The sequence below is a fragment of the Oncorhynchus keta genome, chromosome 13, assembly GCF_023373465.1.
Source record: "Oncorhynchus keta strain PuntledgeMale-10-30-2019 chromosome 13, Oket_V2, whole genome shotgun sequence".
Lineage (NCBI taxonomy): Eukaryota > Metazoa > Chordata > Actinopteri > Salmoniformes > Salmonidae > Oncorhynchus > Oncorhynchus keta.
Window position 1 is genome coordinate 35135126 of NC_068433.1, and position 26434 is coordinate 35161559.

Below are 26434 nucleotides of genomic sequence, written 5' to 3' on the forward strand. Positions count from 1 at the left end.
TAAATATATCATAAGTTTGGTCTAAGTTGAACATCCATGTTTCAAACATAAATGGATAATGATTGTTGGGAGTACAGTTCAAGGAGCACTGAAGTATTGGTCAGTTGTGTAAATGTTCCATCAGCGCATACTTTATCGATGACTGAGTGAGATGCTGTCCCACACATGAAGATAATGAGTTGGCATATGTGTTTACATTCTCAAATCACTCTGAAATCATTGCTACAATGCACTTCCAAGAATACACCGTTAATGTAAAAAAGAAAAATGATTTAACAGTACATTATTGAAATGTAAAGTAATATACTATTAAACCAAAGTTTCTTTGGAATTTACAGTAACATACTGTGTCTTTTTTTTTTTTACAGTAACTGGCTGCCACTAAGTTACCATAAAAACAACCAGATTTTTTTTACAGTGAACTTTTTGTGGTTGGTTTAGTTAAAGTTTGACATTTTTTCCTTTACTTTAGTCACCTGCTCTGGCACCAAACAGATTTGCATCCCAATTATACAAACAAAAATATTACAAAGCCAAGTAAACTCTTATACCAGATACTAACCACTGAATGAGTTCATTTTTCAAAGTAGAGTTTTTATTCTACAAGTTATTCCACTCTTTCAGGAAAAGGGTCCTATTCTACGTATGCATCTCATATGAAATACAATTGTACATTTTATTATCATGGGCATATTATATGCCTGTAACAAGTCATACATTTTTAAAATATTTCCTTTATGTATTGGATGGTGCAGTGACGTTAGAGAAGTATTACAACAATGTTCAAACCTGTAACAAAGAGAAGACAATGGAGCTGTCAGAGGGCTGGACGCTGCAGTGTAACTCTGCCACAATGTTGTGAAAGTGTAAGCACCCAGACCTGTCACATAAACCAACAGCACTCTCTAGTGTGGACAGGTAGATGGACAGGGTTTGAAATAGCAGTAACAGTAAAGGGATGTTATGAAAATGTTAACATCAGGGGACAGGTGAATGAACTGGGGTAGTGGATGTTGCAATAACATTACTGGGTGATTGTAAGTGTGTTTAAATAACCCAGAGAGGTCACACAATGGAGCCCTTGGAGGAGGAGAGGTGAATTGACTGGATGCGGGTGGCTAGAGTTTTCTCCAGGTCATGGAGGACATCGGAGATGGGGCTCAGGCAGGGTCCGGGGCTCACAGTAACAGGCATCTCGTACAGTAGTTGTTTGAAAGCCTCCACCTCAATCAGCAGCACCATGTTCTTCAGGAAGTAGCCTTCGATGAAGACCGCCAGCTCATTGGCACAGAGGAACTAAACAGGGCATAAGGATACAGTCAGAACCTTAACTCACTCTGTCACAATGCCCTCTCTATGACTTGTGTTTTTTTTATGTCTGATTAATTAACTGACACATTGTATCATGCATGGTTATCTTGCCTTCTTATGTTTTATACTCTTTTACTGTACACTCTTAGAAAAAAGGGTTACAAAATCTTTGCAGAGGGATAGGGTTCTACCAAGAACCGTTTATCAGAAGACTCATATTTGGAGGACAATGATTCTATGTAAGGCAAAGAGTTCTACATAGAAGCTTTTTCATCCGAAGAACATTTTTTGGAAGAAATTGTTATTTGATGATTATTGGAAGGCAAGAAGGATTATTTGAAAGGAAAGAAGGGTTCTACGTAGAACCCTTCTGTATCTGAATAATATTTGTATTAAATGTTTTTATTTATTTGAAGTAATAAGCATTAGTGTTTACCTCAGTGTAGGGGGCGCTCTTTTAATTTTTGGATGAAAAACGTTCCCGTTTTAAACAAGATATTTTGTCACGAAAAGATGCTCGACTACGCATATAATTGACAGCTTTGGAAAGAAAACACTCTGACGTTTCCAAAACTGCAAAGATATTGTCTGTGAGTGCCACAGAACTGATGTTACAGAAAAAACCCAGATAAAAATACAATCAGGAAGTGCCGCACTTTTTGAAACCGCCTCATGGCAATGACTCCTTATATGGCTGTGGAGGAGCTAGGAGTCAGCTTACCCTTTCCACGTTTTCCCCAAGGTGTCTGCAGCATTGTGACGTATTTGTAGGCATATCATTGGAAGATTGACCCTAAGAGACTACATTTTCCAGGTGCTCGCTTGGTGTCCTCCATTGCAATTATTGCGTAATCTCCAGCTGCAAGTACTTTTCCGTTTGCTACTGAGGAGAAACCCAACTGCCACGAAGGATTTATCATCGAATATATATGTGAAAAACACCTTGAGGATGATTCTAAACAACGTTTGCCATGTTACTGTCGATATTATGGAGTTAATTTGGAAAAAAGTTTGGCGTTGTAGTGAATTAATTTGTTTTTTTTTCTTAGCCAAAAGTGATGAAAAAAAACGGAGCGATTTCTCCTACACAAATAATATTTTGGGAAAAAATGAACATTTTCTATCTAACTGAGAGTCTCCTAATTGAAAACATTCGAAGTTCTTCAAAGGTAAATTATTTTATTTTAATGCTTTTCTTGTTTTTGTGAAAATGTTGCCTGCTGAATGCTAGGCTTAATGCTATGCTAGGCTCTTACACAAATGCTTGTGTAGCTTTGGTTGAAAAGCATATTTTGAAAATCTGAGATGACAATGTTGTTAACAAAAGGCTAAGCTTGTCTTTCAATATATTAATTTCATTTCATTTGCGATTTTCATGAATAGGAAACGTTGCGTTATGGTAACGTGCTTGAGGCTATGATTACGCTGCCGGATACGGGATTGCTCGTCGCTCGAGGTTAAACTTTAACAGGAGTGTTAAAGTATTGTGATGAATTTAAAAAGATATGTGAGCATGTTTTAACTTCTATTGGGCAGGTGGGACACGACCGTCCGGGAAATTGCAGAGCGCCAAATTCAAAATACAGAAATAGTCAAATTAAACATTCATAAAAATAGAAGTGTTATACGTCGGTTTAAAACCTCTTAGAGCTCCCCCCTACTTTGTGCAATTCCGCTTGAAGACATACCCAAATCTAACAGCCTGTAGCTCAGGCACAGAACCAAGGATATGCATATTCTTCATTTGAAAGAAAACACTCTGACGTTTGTGGAAATGTGAATTGAATGTTGGAGAATATAACACAATAGATCTGGTTTAGATAAAACAATGAAAAAAAACATACGTTTTTTTTTTTTTTTTTTTTTTTTTTGCATCATCTTTAAAATGAACAAGATAAAACAAACATTCAGATAGGATGATGGGGACAATTTCAGTGAAAAATATGAGAGGGCAGCAGTACTTGTGCAAAGTTTCAGAATGATAACGTCCAAAATGAGTGTGCTACATGACATTTATCATGAAGTCACCCAGGTGTCCCACACAAGTAGCCCAAATGTTCCCCAAGTGGCCAAATTGGTGAAGGTATACATTTTGAAACAAATAACTATATACAAAATACCAAAATGGTATTCTAACAACCCCCCCAAACATTTTTTTAGAAAAATAAATGAAAAAATAAATAAATGGGAAAAAAATAATTATTGATTAAATAAAATATATAAATATATACATTTGCAAAATAACATGGGTAACTATTTACACACTTTCAATATTTGGAATACCCTCAGTCCTCTATCAAATCAAATCAATTTATATAGCCCCAGCCTAAAACCCCAAACAGCAAGTAATGCAGGTGTAGAAGCACGGTGGCTAGGAAAAACTCTATAGAAAGGCAAAAACCTAGGAAGAAACCTAGAGAGGAACCAGGCTATGAGGGGTGGCCAGTCCTCTTCTGGCTGTGCCGGGTGGAGATCACAGTGGTTGTAGAGGGTGCAACAGGACAGCACCTCAAGAGTAAAAATGAACAGTTTAGGGCTCCAAAGCCGCAGGCAGAACAGTTGAAACTGGAACAGCGGCAAGGCCAGGTGGACTGGGGACAGCAAGTAGTCATCATGCCAGGTAGTCCCGACGCATGGTCCTAGAGCACAGGTCCTCCGAGAGAGAGAAAGAGAGAATTAGAGAGAGCATACTTAAATTCACACATGACACCGGATAAGACTCCCATTCGGAGTCAGTGTCACTGTGAAAGAAAATGTTCAGTTAGAATAGTTTCACATATGAGCCCTCTATCAACAGATATAATAAACAGATATATATATAGAGAGTACAGGGAACATAAGGTTGAATACATTATTATGACCTGCTAGATCTACTGTCTCTTTTATATTATGACATTTCAGCTAGATCTACTGTCTCTATTATATTATGACAGATCAGCTAGATTTACATACCTTAAGGGAAGAATTCGGCAGTACCTGTATGGTTAGTGAGAAAGTCCATATTGCAAATGTACGGTCCCTTACTAGACGTCCGAAATCGTTTGTAAAATTCAAGGACGGCGTCGGGCCGAGCGGCAGGGCCGGACCTACCAGGAAGTCATCAAATGAACGTTGTCGGACATTCGGTTTCCGTTTTACAAAAATAATAAGATTTATGTCATTTTTCCCATGTCCCGGAAATTCCCACAAGAGGGCATAAGCAATCATATGGCTATTGCTACAAAACATCACGATTCACGACGGGGCCTTATCTCGAAAACTGAAAATATTTAGAAGCCGAAACTCGGTGAGCGTAGGGGCGGCATAATGGGCAGTTGGCCCCGAACAAGATGGCGTCTAGGCCTCAACGGTTTTTGAGTTATGGCCATTTATCTGGGATTAAAGGTCCAAAATGAAAATAGAGAAATTATTTTTCCACTTCACGTCAAAGTCAAGGAGCCTCCGGTGTCAATAAAAAAGAACCAGCCATTTATCTATCGTCATTTAAGAGAAATCGTACAACGACACCTTGGTGATGTTCACGGATAGGTGTTTTTTTTTCAACGGTTACAGATCCAGTTGCAGGTTGTTCTTACGAATCTTTTTAAAGTGTGCTGCGGGCTCTGCGAGATTTCTGTGATTTTCTATGATTTTCTGAAATAACACACACTCACTAAACCCTCCGTAAATAACTCAGTTCTTAACGTAAAGACTTAAAACTCGGGATTCTGTAAAGGCATACCCCAATCATGATATGAGTTTATTTATAGCTTCCTGTGCCAACCGGAAGTGCCTTTAATGGTGTCACAGTGGCAGTTTCCATGGGTTAAAAAGGTCAGATCTTTTCAAAACTTCATATGTGTGACTAGGTAACCCTCATGAACTGTAAATCAGTCATTTCTCCCAGCAGATGTCAAAGAAAAGCTCTCACACGCACACAGCAAGGATGGAGTGAAAAAGTGCGGTTCTTAAAGACACAGAGAGCAGGCAATGGCATAAACATAATGTCTAGGCCGTGCCGAGTTCAACGAGATATCCCGCTTGACCGTAGCTCGCTCGGTCTGAGCGCAGCGACCATTAGAAAAGTAGGCCCAAAATGAAGCCTGCCCCACAACGTCATTTGCTTTTGGGTGACAGTGAGAGAACCGTTAGGGTGAGAAGCACAATTCGACCTCAGGTATGTTCCTAAGGTCCTTCCGATCCGTGCAAGCCTAACGTTGACAGTGTGGCATTAACCCTTAATAGTTAAAAGATGGTGTTTACTTCAAAAGTTTGCATTGATTTCTCTCCCCATAGGAATACATTGCCTGCACCCCTAAATTCAACCTGAAGTCTATATGGGTTATGAATGCCGTATGAACCTGTCTTTGGTAACAGTCCATCAGGCCAGTATGAGGTCTACCTGTGTTGATTCTAAGCTTCCTGGACCAACCGGAAGTGGTTAAAATCACCCTAAAAGTGTTTTTCCATTACCTGCCTGCAGTTTGATAGACATAGTGCATTCAACCCTGTGTAAATCAGTCAATTCTTAACGTAAGGACTTAAAACACAGGATTCTGTAAAAGCATAGCCCAGTGAGGATATGTGTTGACTTATAGCTTCCTGTGACAACCGGAAGTGCCTTAATTGGTGTCTCAGGGGCTGTTTCGAGGGGTTAAAAAGTCAGATCTGTCCAAAACTTCATATGTGTGATTAGGCAACCCCCATGAACTGTAAATCAGTCATTTTTCCCATAAAATTTCAAAGGAAAACTAAATCACACAGACACACACTTGGAAGGAGGGACGTATTGGGGGTTGTAGAGACAGACAGTGCCTCCAATAGTTAGCTTTGTTCGAGCTAAAAAGAACCGTCAGACCTAGAGTTCAAACTTTAGAAACCTGTTCTAGACCTCGGGTCGATAGTGCGTGGTGAGTTAGGTGGCTCTAGAAGGTTCTCGGACCGAGAAATAGCCTCGTACATTTGCAATGATTTCAATTCATTTTGACCATTACGAAAATGGCGACATTTAGAAAAGTCTCAGAGACACAAGACTAGGTGCATTGGAACCGGCTCGGCCCATAGAGACGGACCCCAACGTTTCGGTCCGATCGTCATTCAAGGACCCCATAGCAAGGCATGGAAAAAAGTGGATTTTCAGCACCAATTAGGGTTTTACTTCCTGGGCACCGAAGGACCTATCGAGCCGAAACTCGGGATTTTCGGGGTCGCCTCACATAGGCCTTCACATAATGTCTGACCTGGACCCGCAGCTAGAACGTAACTATGTGTTTTACGTTTTATTATGTTTTAAACTAATGGCGCTGTGAATTATGGGCCTGCTCTGACATATGTGATAGTTGGCTTCTAAATGAGTTGGAAAAGTGGGTTTGGTGTCAATTGGTATCAGTTTGGTGTCAGAATGACATCTAATTGACTGGTGGACACTGACTTGCTAGTTGACTTTTGTACATTAGCAATATGTTTAAACGGAGAGGGACCATCACCAAAATGGCATTCTGAAATCAACACAAAAAATGGCATCACCATAGTCTCCAGGCTGTGCAGAGTTCAACGAGACGCCCCGCTTGACCGTAGCTCGCTCTGAGTGCAGCGACCTTGAAAAAAAGAAGGCGCAAAAGGAAGCCTGGCCCTCAATGTCATTTGCTTTTGGGTGACAGTGAGAGAACCGTTAGGGTGAGAAGCACAATTCGACCTCGGTACGTTCCTAAGGTCCTTCCGATCCGTGCAAGCCTAACGTTGACCGTGTGGCATTAACCCTTAATAGTTAAAAGAAGGTGTTTACTTCAAATAGTTTGCATTGATTTCTCTCCCCATAGGAATACATTGCCTTTACCCCTAAATTCAACCTGAAGTCTATATGGGTTCTGAATGCCGTATGAACCTGTCTTTGGTACCAGTCCATCAGGCCAGTATGAGGTCTACCTGTGTTGATTCTAGGCTTCCTGGACCAACCGGAAGTGGTTAAAATCACCCTAAAAGTGTTTTTCCATTACCTGCCTGCAGTTTGATAGACATAGTGCATTCAACCCTGTGTAAATCAGTCAATTCTTAACGTAAGGACTTAAAACACAGGATTCTGTAAAAGCATAGCCCAGTGAGGATATGTGTTGACTTATAGCTTCCTGTGCCAACCGGAAGTGCCTTAATTGGTGTCTCAGGGGCTGTTTTGAGGGGTTAAAAAGTCAGATCTGTCCAAAACTTCATATGTGTGATTAGGCAACCCCCATGAACTGTAAATCAGTCATTTTTCCCATAAAATTTCAAAGGAAAACTAAATCACACAGACACACAACTTGGAAGGAGGGACGTATTGGGGGTTGTAGAGACAGACAGTGCCTCAATAGTTAGCTTTGTTCGAGCTAAAAGAACCGTCAGACCTAGAGTTCCGAAACTTTAGAAACCTGTTCTAGACCTCGGGTCGATAGTGCGTGGTGAGTTAGGTGGCTCTAGAAGGTTCTCGGACCGAGAAATAGCCTCGTACATTTGCAATGATTTCAATTCATTTTGACCATTACGAAAATGGCGACATTTAGAAAAGTCTCAGAGACACAAGACTAGGTGCATTGGAACCGGCTCGGCCCATAGAGACGGACCCCAACGTTTCGGTCCGATAGCTCATTCAAGGACCCCATAGCAAGGCATGGAAAAAAGTGGATTTTCAGCACCAATTAGGGTTTTACTCGGGCACCGAAGGACCTATCGAGCCGAAACTCGGGATTCGGGGTCGCCTCACATAGGCCTTCACATAATGTCTGACCTGGACCCGCAGCTAGAACGTAACTATGTGTTTTACGTTTTTATTATGTTTTAAACTAAAGGCGCTGTGAATTATGGGCCTGCTCTGACATATATGATAGTTGGCTTCTAAATGAGTTGGAAAAAGTGGGTTTGGTGTCAATTGGTATCAGTTTGGTGTCAAAATGACATCTAATTGACTGATGGACACTGACTTGCTAGTTGACTTTTGTACATTAGCAATATGTTTAAACGGAGAGGGACCATCACCAAAAAATCGGAGAGGGACCATCACCCAAGCCATGGAGATGACATTCACTGCCCAGCCATCCCGAGTTCATCGGAGCAGTCAATTTTGCATTCCTGCAGGATTTTATACCCTAACGAGGTAAATGCCATTGCAAAATGCACAGATGCAACCAGAATCACAAATGGACATGATGAAATCAACACAACGAGTTCATGGAAATGTACAACTATCACTGCTCAATCCTGTGTCCATCAGACCAGTCAATTTTGCAGGATTTTTGAGCATGACAAATTTCATATGGTAAATGCACATTGAACCATATTGCAAATGCACAGTGACTTTGCAAATGATTCTATAGTGAGAAAACATCACCTAATGGACATGATGAAATCAACACAACGAGTGATGGAAATGTACAACTATCACTGCTCAGCCATCCTGTGTTCATCAGACCAGTCAATTTTGCATTTTTGAGCATGTCAAATTTCATATGGTAAATGCACATTGAAACATATTGCAAATGCGCGTGCACTTGCAATATGATTCTATAGTGAAAAACATCACCTAATGGACATGATGAAATCAACACAACGAGTGATGGAAATGTACAACTATCACTGCTCGGCCATCCTGTGTCCATCAGACCAGTCAATTTTGCATTTTTGAGCATGTCAAATTTCATATGGTAAATGCACATTGAAACATATTGCAAATGCGCGCACTTGCAATATGATTCTATAGTGTAAAAACATCACCTAATGGACATGATGAAATCAACACAACGAGTGATGGAAATGTACAACTATCACTGCCCGGCCATCCTGTGTTCCCATAGCGAGCATTAATATCAGAATGACCGGTAAATGCATTTACAACCATATTTTTATTTTTGGGTTACAGTTGCACAACAATGCACGTGCATTTGCAATATGATTCTATAGTGAAAAACATCACCTAATGGACATGATGAAATCAACACAACGAGTGATGGAAATGTACAACTATCACTGCTCGGCCATCCTGTGTTCATCAGACCAGTCAATTTTGCATTTTTGAGCATGTCAAATTTCATATGGTAAATGCACATTGAAACATATTGCAAATGCGCGCGCACTTGCAATATGATTCTATAGTGAAAAAACATCACCTAATGGACATGATGAAATCAACACAACGAGTGATGGAAATGTACAACTATCACTGCTCAGCCATCCTGTGTCCATCAGACCAGTCAATTTTGCATTTTTGAGCATGTCAAATTTCATATGGTAAATGCACATTGAAACATATTGCAAATGCGCGCGCACTTGCAATATGATTCTATAGTGAAAAAACATCACCTAATGGACATGATGAAATCAACACAACGAGTGATGGAAATGTACAACTATCACTGCTCAGCCATCCTGTGTTCATCAGACCAGTCAATTTTGCATTTTTGAGCATGTCAAATTTCATATGGTAAATGCACATTGAAACATATTGCAAATGCGCGCGCACTTGCAATATGATTCTATAGTGAAAAACATCACCTAATGGACATGATGAAATCAACACAACGAGTGATGGAAATGTACAACTATCACTGCTCGGCCATCCTGTGTCCATCAGACCAGTCAATTTTGCATTTTTGATGCATTTCAAATTTTTCATTTTTGGTTACCATTGCCATATTTTCAAATGCACGCAGTTGCAATATGATTCTATAGTGTAAAAACATCACCTAATGGACATGATGAAATCAACACAGCAGTGATGGAAATGTACAACTATCACTGCCGTAGTATCCTGTGTTCCCATAGCGAGCATTAATATGGATAATGACCGGTAAATGCATTTACAACCATATTTTAATTTTTGGGTTACCAGTTGCACAACAATGCACGTGCATTTGCAATATGATTCTATAGTGAAAAACATCACCTAATGGACATGATGAAATCAACACAACAAGTGATGGAAATGTACAACTATCACTGCTCGGCCATCCTGTGTTCATCAGACCAGTCAATTTCACATTCCTGCAGGATTTTATAGCATGACAAATTCGTGATGGTACCTGCCCATTGAACCATATTGCAAATGCACAGTGACTTTGCAAAAGTGAGAAAACATAAACAAATGGACATGATGAAATCAACACAACAGGTGATGGAAATGTACAACTATCACTGCTCAGCCATCCTGTGTTCATCAGACCAGTCAATTTTGCATTTTTGAGCATGTCAAATTTCATATGGTAAATGCACATTGAAACATATTGCAAATGCGCGCACTTGCAATATGATTCTATAGTGAAAAAAACATCACCTAATGGACATGATGAAATCAACACAACGAGTGATGGAAATGTACAACTATCACTGCCCGGCCATCCTGTGTCCATCAGACCAGTCAATTTTGCATTTTTGAGCATGTCAAATATTTTTATGGTAAATGCACATTGAAACATATTGCAAATGCGTGCACTTGCAATATGATTCTATAGTGTAAAACATCACCTAATGGACATGATGAAATCAACACAACGAGTGATGGAAATGTACAACTATCACTGCCCGGCCATCCTGTGTTCCCATAGCAGGCATCAATTTCAGAATGACCGGTAAATTTTACAACCATTTGCAACAATGCACGTGATTTGCAGGAGAAGGCCATCCTTAAATTTCATAGGATTTTTATAGCATGACAAATTCGTGATGGTACCTGCCCATTGAACCAAAAAAGTGAGAAAACATAAACAAATGGACATGATGAAATCCAACACAACGAGTGATGGAAATGTACAACTCTCACTGCTCGGCCATCCTGTGTTCATCAGACCAGTCAATTTTGCATTTTGAGCAAGGTCACTTTCATATGGTAAATGCATATTGAAACATATTGCAACACGTTGCACTTACAATATGATTCTATAAAAACATCACAAAATGGACATGATGAAGCCAACACAACGAGTGATGAAAGGAACAACTATCACTGCCCGGCCATCCCGAGTTCATCAGGCCAGTCAATTTTGCATTTCTGCAGGATTTTGAGCATGTCAAATTTCTTACGTCATTTGGCCCAAAAAAAATCCTTATGCACAATTAAAAAATATATAAAAAAAAATATGATAATAAAATTGACAAAAGTATATTCATACAGTTCTTACACATGTGTAATTGACAAAAAATTGAAAGAATTTCAAAAAACGGTCCAGAAAGCACTTTTTAAGGGTGTGAAGTTTTTTACAAATTCTTTGATTTTTACAAAATTTTGACATTTTGACTTTTGACTTTCCACAAAAGCACTTTAGGTGTGTGACAAAATTCCTTTGACTGAAATCATATTGGAATTGGACAAAACATATTCCTTATGCGCATGTAAAAAAAAAAAAAAAAATTATGATAATAAAATTGGACAAAAGTATATTCATACAGTTCTTACACATGTGTAATTGACAAAAATCGAAAGAATTTCGAAAAACGGTCCAGAAAGCACTTTTTTATGGGTGTGTGAAGTTTTTTACAAAATTTTGACATTTTTGACTTTTGACTTTTTGACTTCCTATGAAATCATATTGGAATTGGACAAAACATATTCCTTATGCGCATATAAAAAATTAAAAAAAATTATGATAATAAAATTGACAAAAGTATATTCATACAGTTCTTACACATGTGTAATTGACAAAAAATCGAAAGAATTTCGAAAAACGGGTCCAGAAAGCACTTTTTTAAGGGTGATAAGTTTTTGAAAAAAGTTCATTTTTTCAAAATTTTACTTTTGACATTAATTTGGGTTACATATCCAATATGAAAACTCCCGTGGAGCGCATTTGCCCTGTTGAATTTTTAAAGTGTTACAACTGGCAATTGCCATATGGCATTTGCAATACACTTTGGATGAATCAACGCCCGAATTGGGTGGTATTGGCCAATGTGTATATTTTGTCAGATGCCAATGACTTGCCATTCATTTTTGTCCAATACAGGGGGTTATTCCTTACTATGTAAGAATGCTGTTCATTGACTATAGCTCAGCATTCAACACCATAGTGTCCTCCAAGCTCATCATTAAGCTCAGGGCCCTGAATCTGAACCCCACTCTGTGCAACTGGGTCCTGGACTTCCTGACGGGCTGTCCCCAGGTGGTGAAGGTAGGACACAACACCTCCACTTTGCTGAACCAGGACATTTACATTTACATTTAAGTCATTTAGCAGACGCTCTTATCCAGAGCGACTTACAAATTGGTGACCCACAAGGGTGTGTGCTCAGCCCCCTCTGATACACCCTATTCACCCATGACTAGATGGCCACACATGTCTCCAACTCAATTATCAAGTTTGCAGAGGACACAACAGAAATAGGCCTGATTACCAACAAGGACGACACAGGTTACAGAGAGGAGGTCAGGGCTCTGGGAGTGTGGTGCCAGGAAAATAACCTCTCACTCAATGTCGACAAAACAAAGGAGCTGATCGTGGACTTCAGCAAACAGCAGAGGGAGCATGCCCCTATCCACATTGACAGGACTGCAATGGAGAAGGTGGAAAGCTTCAAGTTCCTCGGCAAACACATCACTGATGATCTGAAATTATCCACCTACACAAACAGTGCGGTGAAGAAGGTCAAACAGCACCTCTTCTACCTCAGGAGTCTGAAGAAATCTAGTTTGGCACCAAAAACCAGTCGGGCTGTATCACCGCCTTGTATGGAAACTTCACCGCCCGCAACCACAAAGCTCTCCAGAGGGTAGTGAGGTCTGCCCAACGCATCACCGGGGGCAAACTACCAGCCCTCCAGGACACCTACAGCACTCAATGTCCCAGGAAGGCCATAAAGATCATCAAGGACAACAAACACCCGAGCCACTGCCTGTTCACCCCGCTATCATCCAGAAGGTGAGGTCAGTACAGGTGCATCACAGCTGGCACTGAGAGACTGAAAAACAGCTTCTATCTCAATGCCATCAGAGTTGATGGCACCGGTTACGTAACCCTGCACCTTAGAGGCTGCTGCCTCATATACGTACATAGACTTGAAATCACTGACCATTATAATAATGGAACACTAGCACTTTAATAATGTTTACATCTTTTTTTCTCATCTCATAATGTATATACTGTACTCTATTCTACTCGTATTTTAGTCTATGCCACTCAGACATTGCTCATCCTAATATTTATATATTCCTTAATTCCATTATTTTACTTTTAGGTTGTGTGTATTGTGTGTATTTTTGTGAATTGTTAGATATTACTGCACTGTTGGAGCTAGAAACACAAGCACTACACATTTCACTACACCCGCAATATCTGCTAAACATTTTATTATATTTGAAAGATGGAGTTGTCTCCCAGTGTCTGTTGGAAAGCAGACATAACTAGGTTTTCGTCGATGGTTTTTCCTGTTCTTAGCGCTATTATGTTTCTTTTCATCAAAAATGTCCTAGTCTTTGCCGATGACAAGCATATCCATAACATGATGCAGCCTCCACCATGCTTGAAAATATGAAGACGGTGAATTTACCCCAAACATAAGGCGTTGTATTCAGGACATATTTTTAATTTCTTTTGCCATATTTCTTGCAGTTTTACTTTAGTGCCTTATTGCAAACAGGGTGCATGTTTTGGAATATTTTTTATTCTGTACAGGCTTCCTTCTTTCAATCTGTCATTTAGGTTAGTATTGTGGAGTAACTACAATGTTGTTGATCCATCCTCAGTTTCGCCTATCACAGACAATAAACTCTGTAACTGTTTTGAAGTCACCATTGGCCTCATGGTGAAATCCTGAGTGGTTTCCTTCCCCTCAGGCAATTGATTTAGTAAGGACACGTATCTTTGTAGTGACCGTGTGTATTGATACACCGTCCAAAGTGTAATTAATAGCTTCACCATGCTCAAAGGATACTCAATGTCTGCTTTAAAAAAATGTTTTACACATCTACCAGAAGGTGCCCTTCGTTGTGAGGCATTGGAAAACCTCTCTGGTCTTTGTTGTTGAATCTGTGTTTGAAATTCACTGCTCGACTGAGGGACCTTACAGATAGTTGTATCTGTGGGGTACAGAGAGAGAGTGTAGTCCTTCATTATTGCACACAGAGTGATCCCATGCAACTTATTATGTGCCTTGTTAAGCAAAGGGGTTGAATACTTATTGACTCAAGACATTTCAGCTTTTCATTTCTAATTAGAATGTACAAATGTCTAAAAACATAAATCCATTTTGACATTATTGTGTGTAGGCCAGTGACACAAAATCTTAATTTAAAACATTTTAAATTTAGGCTGTAACACAACAAAATGTAAAAATATTCAAGGGGTGTTAATACTTTCTGAAGGCACTGTAGTTAGTTGACATGTTACTGATAGTACAGTACGTAGCGAGTCCATCTGTAAATGATTCACAGACCATCCAAATAAAGTGTTACCCAGTTTTGTTCCACCATCTTGGTTTGTACAGTGGATCACTCTGAGAAAGATACATTAACCCAGTATCCACCAAGTTAGTCAAACAAACTGACCCAAACACCACTAATAATAATGTGTCACTGTTCAATGGAGGTGTCACGTTCTGACCTTTATTTCCTGTGTTTTGTATTTAGTTAGTATGGTCAGGGCGTGAGTTGGGTGGGCAGTCTATGTTTGTTTTTCTATGTTTTGGTTATTTCTATGTTTCGGCCTAGTATGGTTCTCAATCAGAGGCAGGTGTCATTAGTTGTCTCTGATTGAGAATCATACTTAGGTGGCCTGGGTTTCACTGTGTGTTTGTGGGTGATTGTTCCTGTCTCTGTGTGTGCACCAGATAGGACTGTTTTTGAGTTTTCACATTTCTTGTTTTTGTTAGTTTGTTCATGTGTACCTTAATGTATTAAAAGTACCATGGACAATTACCACGCCGCGTATTGGTCCTCTGATCCGTTTCGCCTCTCCTCTTCGGAAGAAGAGGAGGAAATTCATTACAGAATCACCCACCAAAATCGGACCAAGCGGCGTGGTAAAGGACAGCGACGACAGCAGCAGCAATCAACAACAGAGACCACCATCACAGGACTCCTGGACATGGGAGGAGATACTGAACGGAGAGGGACCCTGGGCACGGGCTGGGGAAAATCGCAGCCCCAAAGCAGAGCTGGAGGCAGCGAAAGCTGAGCGGCGGCAATATGAGGAGCTAGCACGGCAGTGCGACAGGTACGAGAGGCAGCCCCAAATTTTTTTGGGGGGCACACGAGGTGTGGTACTAAGCCAGGTAGCAGACCTGAGCTCACTCCTCGTGCTTATGATAAGCAGCGCATTACTGGTCAGGCACCGTGTTATGCGGTTAAGCGCACGGTGTCGCCAGTGCGTGTCCATAGCCCGGTGCGCTATAGGGCAGCCCCCGAGAGTGCCATGCGAGTGTGGGCATTGAGCCAGGCCGTATGGTGCCTGCTCAGCGGGTCTGGTCGCCGGTACGCAGTCTTGGTCCAGGTTATCCTGCGCCGGCTCTGCGTGCTGTGTCTCCGGGGCGCTGGGAGGGTGCAGTGCGTCCTCTGCCTGCGCTCCGCTCGTACCGGGCAACTGTGGGAGTGGAGCCTAGGGGAGAGGTGCGTGTAGTAAGCACTAGATCTCCCGTGCTTACCCACAGCCCGGTTCAACCTGTGCCTGCACTCTGGAGGGTCCGGGCTAGAGTAGTTGTCCAGCCTGGGGAAGTGGTGCCAAGGTTGCGCACCAGAGCTCCAGTGCTCCCTCACAGCCCGGTCTTTCAGGCTCCTCCTAACACCAAGCCTCCTGAAGGTCTCCCCAGCCTGGTGGTTCCTGTGGCAGCCCCACGCACCAGGCTGTCTCTCAGTCTCCTCCCTGCAGGTGCTCCTGCCTGTCCGGCGCCGCTGCCGGAGCGTCCCGCCTGTCCGGCGCCGCTGCCGGAGCGTCCTGCTCCGTTGCCGGAGCGTCCCGCCTGCCCGGCACCGCTGCCGGAGCCTCCCGCCTGTCCGGCGCCGCTGCCGGAGCCCCTCAGCCCAGAGGCGCCAGAGCCCCTCAGCCCAGAGGCGCCAGAGCCCCTCAGCCCAGAGGCGCCAGAGCCCCTCAGCCCAGAGGCGCCAGAGCCCCTGCCCCTCTGTCCAGAGCTTCTGCCCCTCTGTCCCGAGCTGCCCCTCTGTCCAGTGGGGTCATTGAGAGGGGTTGCCATGGTGAGAAAGCCACGGAGGCGGACAATAAAGCGGACTAAGACAATGGTGAAGTGGGGTCCGCGTCCCGCGCCAGAACCGCCACCGCGGACAGACGCCCACCCAGACCCTCCCCTATAGGTCAAGGTTTTGCGGCCGGAGTCCGCACCTTTGGGGGTACTGTCACGTTCTGACCTTTATTTCCTGTGTTTTGTATTTAGTTAGTATGGTCAGGGCGTGAGTTGGGTGGGCAGTCTATGTTTGTTTTTCTATGTTTTGGTTATTTCTATGTTTCGGCCTAGTATGGTTCTCAATCAGAGGCAGGTGTCATTAGTTGTCTCTGATTGAGAATCATACTTAGGTGGCCTGGGTTTCACTGTGTGTTTGTGGGTGATTGTTCCTGTCTCTGTGTGTGCACCAGATAGGACTGTTTTTGAGTTTTCACATTTCTTGTTTTTGTTAGTTTGTTCATGTGTACCTTAATGTATTAAAAAGTACCATGGACAATTACCACGCCGCGTATTGGTCCTCTGATCCGTTTCGCCTCTCCTCTTCGGAAGAAGAGGAGGAAATTCATTACAGGAGGCCTTGCCTGTCTGAGGGAGAAGTGTAGGCAGAGGATTTTAACAATGTCAGGGATTCCTGCGACGCCCACAATACTAACATTACATTGTTTTACATTACTCTTGTTGTCTTGCTTTATTTTCAGTATGAGGTTCTTGGATGTCTTCCTGTCACGCTAGTAAACAAGCACTCCAAATTACCAATTAAATTGGCATGGCCCAAAAGGTCCACAATTAGGTTGTGGATTTTACAATGAAGGGGATTTGATGTGTAAACAGTCACATGTGCACACACTCACATGTGTTCTGTACACACACAGGGGCGGTTTCACGGACACAGATTAAGCCTAATCCTAGACTAACTTGCACTTTTAAACTGGACTAAATTAAATGGCATTTCTCAGATGGTTCAATACTGTCTCAGACTTGCCCTAGTCTAGATTTAAAAAGTCTGATTTCCAAAAGGACGAATAGAGTTAAGCTAGATCTAAGTGAAGCCTTAAATGAAACCCGGCCAGAGGCATGTTTAACTTCAGATTAATGGATGTTGGTCCCCAGGTTGACCTTGGCAGTGGAGGAAAAAGGATTACCTGGACTATTTCAATGATGATCAAAGAGCATCACCAAGACCATCCAGAAAGGTGGTTATAGACAGGATCAACCCTACGAATGACTTCTAAGTAATCAATTTTCGTGACTATTTCCATACAAAGAAAATGTAGCTCATTTAATTTGTTTGCTTGAGGCAAGGCTTCCATCTGACTCTCTTAGGGGAAGACACTCTCTTCCCTACAATTACTGATCACCTTCAGTTTTTGGCATCTGGAACCTTCCATCGTGAAACAGTAGTTTTGTGTGTAAGTGAACCAACTGTATGCAGCATCATTCAAAGTCTGTAATGCTATATGTGAGCTGAAAGACAATTACATTAAGTTCCCTGATGCTGGCGCCCAAGCCAACTACAAGGTCGAGTTCTATAAATATGGGAACTTCCCTGGAGTCATTGGCTGTATAGCGATCGATGTCATATTCCCATCAAGTGTCCCTGGTTCTAAACAAATGTATAAAGTGCTCTAGGACCTGAGCAGTTTCTAGTGTCTCAGAAACACATTGCACTTTCAACCAAGAAGATGCTGCATTGTCATGATTGGAACAGCAGTTTTTCACAATTACCTCAAACCTGATGAATCCTCGCATTGAAGATGAGGATGACCCAGATGTTCCCATGGTTGAGGAAGACAATGACAGAAATGGACGAGCCTGCAAAGATAGCTCAAGTGATTGAAGCAAACAATAGCATGGATTGGTAACAAAAGGTTTTTACTTCCCAAATGGAAATATTGTGATCTCAATATTTGGTACTACTGCTGCTTCATGTTCCTCTCCTCCTCCTTCATAGACAACTCAACATAAAGGTTTGCATCTTTATATCATTCTCTCCTTTTCAATACATTAGTTTGCACTCATGAAATTCCATTGCCAGGTTCTCATGCATGCTCAGCCTCTTTGTCTTTGTCGTCAGGCCCAGGTTAGTGACAATCTTTCCCCTGACTGCTGCAGATGTTAATCTTAATCCTGTTTTCCACCTCCAAGCTATGGTGATCATCTGCCTCTAGAAAATGATTACATTGCTGCATTGGAGATCATTATTTCTTCAAGAATTAAGTTCATTACCTTATTTTTATTATAGGAGTGCAAGAGATGACTGACAGCATTACATATTCCCTGCAGTCCGGGATGGAACATGTTGAATGAATGTGTCCTACCAAATGAGGAATGGAGCGGTCCCCGATTTAAAATGTACAAAAAGGTAATCATCGGGGATACCTTCCAAGGGTTGCTGGCTATCAATGATCTCGGTCGACAAGTCCAGGTCAAGAGCAGGTCCACAAAGCCCAGCCCATCAGATGCTACAAACTGCTGGAGCTGAAGAAGAGCGACGTCACACTCACTGTGCCCCAGTCCCCCAACTTTTCTGACCATTTCCGCATGTAATGGCTGAGGGAAAGATTTTGTGTGTATATATCTCCGTGCTCCGTTTTGTTAGTCTGCCTTTTTAATTAGTTTGTAGCTGTACATTAACTGCTCCCTACGAGCAACAGCATCTGTCTTCTTTAAGTAGACTTTTATGTTTTTCCTTACAAAGACAAGACAATATGTGACTCGTTTCAGGAAACTAGGTGTATGTTGCACTTCACAGTAGCGCCATTTGAATATAAACTTGTTTTTTTCAATCAAAATGCATTTGCCTTAATGAAAAACTTGTATGCCATCTGTAAAAACATAGAATTGTTCAATTATGGGCCTAGTTGATTTAACCATAGAAAAAGGCAACAATCTTCCCACTAGCCATGATTGGTTGAGATAATGAGTGGGCTGGACATACCGAGAGATGGATTCGGATTGGTCTGCCATGAAGGACTCTTCTGTCTAACATGAGCTGGTCAGTATGCGTAGGTAATCCTTTCTAACGTGCCTTTTTGAAAGATATCACTTAGTTGAACTGCATAAGTGTTGCTTCCCACTTTCTGGAAGACATAGTTTTGAAATCAGTGGAATTAGAGTATGATTAGCTAAGGAGATGGAGAAAATTCTGGTGTTTAATTGCAAGTATGCAGACAGAGTCAAAAAGACAAAGAAGGCTGTTGTATAAAACATCTATATCCAGATGACATCTTCAAACTAAAGGTAACCATGACATCCGTGACAGAGTGGGAGAAACGTTCATCCATGTATACAGGTAAGAGTCTAGCTAGATACATTTTCAAATATTACACATTTCAACTTTTGTCAAAGTCGCTTTCATTTCAAGTTAAGGTGTACTGTTAGCTAGCTAGCTAATGTTAGCTGATTGGCTAGCTAGCTAATGTTACGTGTATGATCTGTGTAGTGATATTATTCATATCTCAGAGCCATTTGCATTGCTAGTAATAGCCTAATGTTAGCTAGCTAACATTGAACCTGGTTGGTTAGCTACCTGCAGATTCATGCAAGGTAGTAACGTTTTGAGCTGGGATTATGGTTAACTGTTTAGCTAGCTAGCTACATGTCGAAACAAAATACCACTATGAAAGTAACTATTTCAATGGAATGTTTATGATGTCACTGCGACAACTGTTGATAGACGTAGTTGTTAAATTTGCTCTGGCTATGTACTCAGAGCACTTTTGTCTGAGTGTGCCATAGCGCAGAATAACTGACACATTTACGATCGCTCAACACCTGTTGAATATGGCCGGTGTCAGTAAACGTTGGCAAAAAAAGCATAATAAAATTGTTGCCAGCAGGAAAGTTACAGTCACCAACACTGGATAACATAAAAACAGCCTAATCAGCTCTGCTCGCCTCGAGTTAAATGGTCAGAGTGAGCTGTTCTCTCATTTGTGTCTGGAAGTAGCTAGCAAGCTAGCCAACATTAGCCACTTAGCTTGGGTGCTGTTGTTAGATCAGAATGCTTGGATCAACCCTACTCTCGGACCAGGGCATCCAGTGTGAGCTCTGAGCTCCTCCGAGAGCGAAACGCTCTGAATTTATGAACGGACAATCTGACAATGCTCTGAGTTTACCAACACCCAGAGCGCACTCTGGTACTCCAGATTAAATTCACAAACACACCCGTAGTATGAGCCAGCCTTTAGTCTTGAAATGTTTGGTTGTTTAGTACATAGCCTCACATGTGAATCCTTAAAGAGATGGGTGGGGCTAAAGCTTAAGAGGGTGTGAATGATGCTGAATAGGTGTCGACAAAGAAGATCTCTCCAGTAGGTACCAAACATTCAAGGGCCATTTTCTTAAAAGTGAGGTTACAAGTTGAACAACTTTCAAAGCAGAATTACTTTCACATTGTTCCTCAACTGTAGTGTATGATATACCACTTTCTAGCTCTAACTCTCTACTTTTATCCTATGTAAAAACACAATTTAAAATTCTGCTACATAGGACCGAATCGAGCCGGTCAGTCACATAAAGAAATTATATTAGAAATGATGTATGATATTCCTTGTGTTACTTTTCTGTCACATAAAAAGCATGAGCGAATAAACTGTAAGCTATAAAAAGAAATATTGGGTAAAACACCAACCTTTGGCATCCTTGTGCCACTGTTAATTTCTGTCACAAAATATATTTAGTCTCCACTGTGTTGTGTTACACAAGAAAGCTAGCATTTCAAGGTGACTCTGATTTGTAAAGGTGGGCCAACAAAAATACAACAGCTTACCTGAAGTTGTTGGAGCATCCTTTTGTTTACTTTTTCATTTGGGTTGAATTCATTACAAATGAAAGTCTAGGCTATTCTTTTTCTGGTTTTCGGTTGATGAATCATGCTGTTTGTTCTCCATAATTGGGTGGTTTGACACAATTCCTTTTAATTAAGAGTTTTTGAACATTTTATTTTACTTCCATCCATTGTTTGGTTTAGGTGACTTGCTTATGTGTTAGTGTCCCATCCCTGGTTTCTGAAACATCCTCAGGTCAGCACCAAGTGTACATCGGTAATCTAATTAGGCTTCACAAAGATGAACTGGTTAGTCCTTACTTAACTTAGCCTGGGACTTCCTAGTCTCGTACTAATTCATTTGTAGTTGGGCAAAGACTAAGAAAGAATTAGCCTAGTCTTGATTCAAATGAAACTTTGTCTGGGAAACCACCCCATGCTGTATACAGATTATAATACTGTCTTAGATTCTCTCTGAAACAGTGTAAGCACAAAGGATTCAAATACTCTAGAGATCGTACTGATGCTTGGATTTGTCCAACTGAGTCATTGATACAACTTCAATAATGATCATTTTTATATTAGTTTGTATTAATGTTATCGCTCTTGTTATGTGACCCCAGCAACACTACTGTGCATACCCAGCAATGGGAACTACTGATAGCTTCATAAAATCCTTTAAACCTAATCATAAGAAGCAGCAAGGGTACATCAAGCTGAAATGAGTTCAGTGTCTTTGCACATTGCTTGTCTGTTCAGCCTAATTTGATTGTATCCCGTATCATCGTCACACAGTAGGCCTGTTTACGTCTCAGAGTGCCTTTAAGTGTCATTGAATGGGTTGGGTTTCAATGCTCATTTCTAATTGAGATTGCTCTGTGAATACTTTGTTTGCATACCATTCCAAAAATGTCCCCGTGTTAATAACAGCTCCTAATGGTTATGTACACCATTAATATGTACTGTGACTTGATAGGCTGATGAAGTTAGACACAATGGGGCGGCTGGAAAATTAGATTCATGAAGTGTTGTTCACGGTTACATCGCAATATGCAGCTTATAACAAAGTCCCAAAAATGAAGTAGAAAGTAGAAATGGAAGCAAAGCAATTAGATACTATTTAAGATGAATAATACAAGTAAGCTCTTTCTGTTTTCTTTCATTACACAAATAAGAAACACAAACTTTTTTTTAGAAAACAATGCATTTTATTTTTACTGAAGCCAAATGTACAGTGTAAGAATGCTGATCACACACTCACCAGACATGAATGTGTGTCATGCTTTTACTTCAGGCCCTGGAGGGAGAGGACATTCATTATGTTTTAACACATGGATAAACTAGTCATTCCTCTGGAGACAGAGACAGACACTTTCTCCGTTGAGGAGAGACGGCGGTATAAAGTAGACCAAATCAGTCTAGGGTGTTTTGGGGTCTGGAGGAGCGTAGGAAATCACTGTGTATGTGTGTTTGTGTTTGTGTGTACGTGCCTGCCTGCCTACCTGCATGCCTGTGTGCCTGCCTGCCTGTGTGTGTGTCCCTTGCTCCCTGAATCTCCATTATCAGAGACACAGCAACACTGCAGATTAAAATGGAGTCCCATCTCCTGAAGCAACCATGTCAATATAGATTAGAAGAACTTCCATTGTCCAAGAGGGTCAACCCCCCCCCACCACTCAATCACCCACTCATCAGCGCAGACCGGGTTGACTTGAAGCTACATTAGACAAAGAAAACATTACCTTAATAACATTTTCAATTAACCCTCATAGCCAGATGCTAATGGTACATGAAGTCCCAAAATAATAATAATAATTTCTAATTACAGTATTGTTTAAAGGCCCTTGCAGGTCCAGAGACATGAATAATGATAGTCTGAATTTGGCCTCTGCAATTTACATTTTTGGCTATCTATACATAGTGCTCATGAGTATATAAATGTTCTATATATTCAAAGTGATCATTATATGCAATGTAGGGTGATGCAAGTGCTTTCTGTATCACAGCTAATAATTCATATTAGCGGGTATTTCATTATTTTAATCGAATGGTACTGTAATGGTACTGTAATGGTACTGTAATGGTACTTTCTGACTGTTTTCTGTAATATTGATGTTATGGACTATTACTTTTGACATTTTGAAGATTGTGCCCCTCTGGGATTTGATGCTACATTACAGCAGTGATGGTCTTGTGTGTAAGAGAGTAAATGGCTGTGGTACCTACTGTTTCCTGTCTTATGAACATAATAACAGGAGAAGAGGTGTCATGGTTCTGTAGCTTCACTTTTTTATTATCATCTCTTCTGAGTTTCTCATCTGGACTAGCAAGCATCTCCCATGTGCACCAGTATCTTCATTATTCCTTTAGCTACTATTTCAAGGATCAACCCTTTATTGGCATTGGTTGTTAAAGATGGAATGTTGAATATGAGTTGTTAGGAAACAGGTCTGTTACATTTGGATGTTATGCTTGCTGATAGATGCATTTTTCTTCAACAACTTGTGGCGTAGTTGGCAGGATTAGTTATTCCCAATTTAGCACATGATCATCTAAGTGTTTGGTCCTCTGTCAACTGTCTGGTTGTCCATTTTATGGCTCTGAGGGTGGTGGTGGGGGCATTCTTCACACCTATTGAGTGGGACTAATGGAACGGCTGTAGAGCTGTGTTGATGTGAGATGACAGACATAACAGGGGGGTAGATCACGGTCATATCCCTCTGCCTAATGAAGGCTTAGTAGCCTTTCCACAGTGCCTGTACTCATAAAGCGTCTCAGAGTAGGAGCACCATTTAACCCTCCTGTTGTGTTCGTTTTATGTTCATTCATTCTGTGTTCCCTTTCCAAAATGACCGCCCCATTATAGCTGATTATAAATCCATAATAATACATATATTATCACCTAATGTTGTGTTAGATCTTTTTATCAACTTCAGTTCTTGTGAACAATACAGATTTTGAAGTTCTAATTTATGGCCTGTAGGCCTCATTGACCTGAGCTCATACAACTCGTTTTTGAGTGAAAAAAAGCATAATGTATGGATTATTTTGACTATAACAAATACTCAGATGAAACATATTGTGCTATTTATCACAGACTGCTTTGTATCAAAGTTTAACAAGGACATTTGTTTTGAAAACATTTTTAAATAGTGCCAGGATTTTATGTCATCATCCCGGGATATGGCGTATCTCGTTGGCCCTGGGGTCATCCTGATAACATTTTCAGCCGACAGCCGACCTCTCCTCTCAGTTGGGAATGAAGACCAGGACAAATCCCCATTCTCTGACTGGAATGTAACAACAACCTCAGCAGGGCCCTCTTCCTCATCACTGGATTGTTCCACATCGGTTGTCTCTTGGTCTGGATCATATTCTGTGTTGTCTTCAACTTCTGACACTTCCTCCTCTAATGCATCTTCACTGTCAGTTTCCTGGCCTCTCTCCTCCTCACATGTGCCACGATCAAAGATATTATCAAGAGCCTCACAAACAGTATATCATTTGGTCGTTGTGCTGCCACAGAATGAATTGTGAGCAAGGCCTCAAAAAAGCTTTATATACTGTACCAGAGTTGTGAGAAAAGTTCTATATATTATTGAAACAATGTTGCGATTATTTGTGAGAATGTCAACAGGTGTGGTTCCCGTAGGGGAAATATTCTAGTGTGTGTGTGTGTGTGTGTGTGCTCAAACACACATGCATGGGAGGGTCTGGGAGAGCAAGTGTGTCCATCTGATGAATGGGCATGTGCTTGAACTCAATTTTATACACTAATTGTGTCTCACCCATTCATTTCTAATGACCGTCATTTTGACCAGGAACAGCTGTACAAAAGCTAAATAAAACACCCAAAATGTTATGAAAATCATCCACATGTGTTTTGTGTGTTCAGATGCCCTGTGTGGACAAAGTCATGGAACCATTGACAATCAGATTCAATTAACTACATTTTTCAGAGAGGAAACTTGTAAATCGGTCCAATTGGACCGGAACACAACAGGAGGGTTAAATTATCATGAATAAGATTATACTGACACCGGGGGACCTGATCCTAGATCAGCACTCTTTGTTAGTCTTAGACGCTTTATAAATATCGACCCTGGTCAGCAGCCACCTTTCAACTGGCCTGCAACCCAGCTATTCCAGCCACCCCTCAGTTAGCATAGAGTGGGATGGAAGTCACAGCTGGCTGCTGCCTACAGAGCAGAACAGACAGGGCAATAAGACAACCCATTCACTACAGATGAGGCGCTGAATACCAAAGGCATTTTGACAGATCACATCTTGTTGTCAACCCTGATGGTACTCTCCAGGATGAAACTGAACACTATTTTTTAAACATACTTTAGTAAGCATGAGGCTTGACTGTGCAGCATCCTCAAAATGCTCCACTGAAGGTCATGGCAATAAGATAATGGATGCGTGTTACAGTTTTCCAAGAACAGCGAAACTATGGTGCATTCTACTATCAAGGTCAACTGTTAATGCACGGTTAGAGAGCCAATGATTCAAAGCCATGTGGTCTAAGAAGGTGCAGGAGGAAGGAGAAACAGTGTGTCAGCCTAGCTAGCTCCCCTGCCTCCTGGGACAAGCTTTAAAATGATTTTACTGGCGAATCATTAATATTTAGTAATAGGCCCTAAGCCCTTGGACCGCGCTGGCACCACGACTACACTACACATTCTCATTAAAACTCTTTCTGATTAGCTCTCATTGCAAGGGAGGCCCAGTCCAAGAAATGCCATGGTAATAGTTTAGTTCTAATTAAAGTATTACATGTTGGTCGGCTTTTGGTGTCAGGCTCATGGCTCCGCCAACCAATGCTCCAAATCGCCTAATTTTACCTGTCTCTAATGCTTCCCGCTTTTCAATCACACTGTAAGCAGATAAAAACCCAGATGTCGTCCCGCAGGGCCATAACAACTTCCATCAAAGCCAAAACGGAATGATTACTTATGGCCCTTTATTATTCGTGCCATTATAGTTGGGGAGGGAAGTGGATGTGTTTAAATCGCCTGAGCACCGTGAAATGATACTTCTAATACACAACATAATCCAGACTCTCTCTCTCTCTTCTCTCTCTCTCTCTCTCTCTCTCTGCCTCTCTCTCTCTCTCTCCTGCCTCTCTCTCCCTGGCTCTCTCTCTCTCTGCCTCTCTCTCTCTCTCTCTCTCTCTCTCTCTCTCTCTCTCTCTCTCTCTCTCTCTCTCTCTCTCTCTCTCTCTCTCTGCCTCTGCCTCTGCCT

The 26434-nt window shown here is 41.3% G+C and overlaps 1 protein-coding gene across 2 annotated transcripts in view; it reads right to left on the bottom strand.

Moving 5' to 3' along the window:
• Positions 1-573: 573 nt before the first annotated feature.
• LOC118373656 (ankyrin repeat and BTB/POZ domain-containing protein 3-A-like) overlaps positions 574-26434 on the bottom strand; it is a 218558-nt gene continuing 192697 nt past the window's right edge. For both annotated transcript variants that reach the window (XM_035759857.2, XM_052460056.1), the window contains exon 16: positions 574-1296. In XM_035759857.2, the coding sequence (XP_035615750.1) occupies positions 1066-1296 (231 nt within the window). In that variant the 3' untranslated portion in view covers positions 574-1065. The remainder of the gene's footprint in view (positions 1297-26434) is intronic.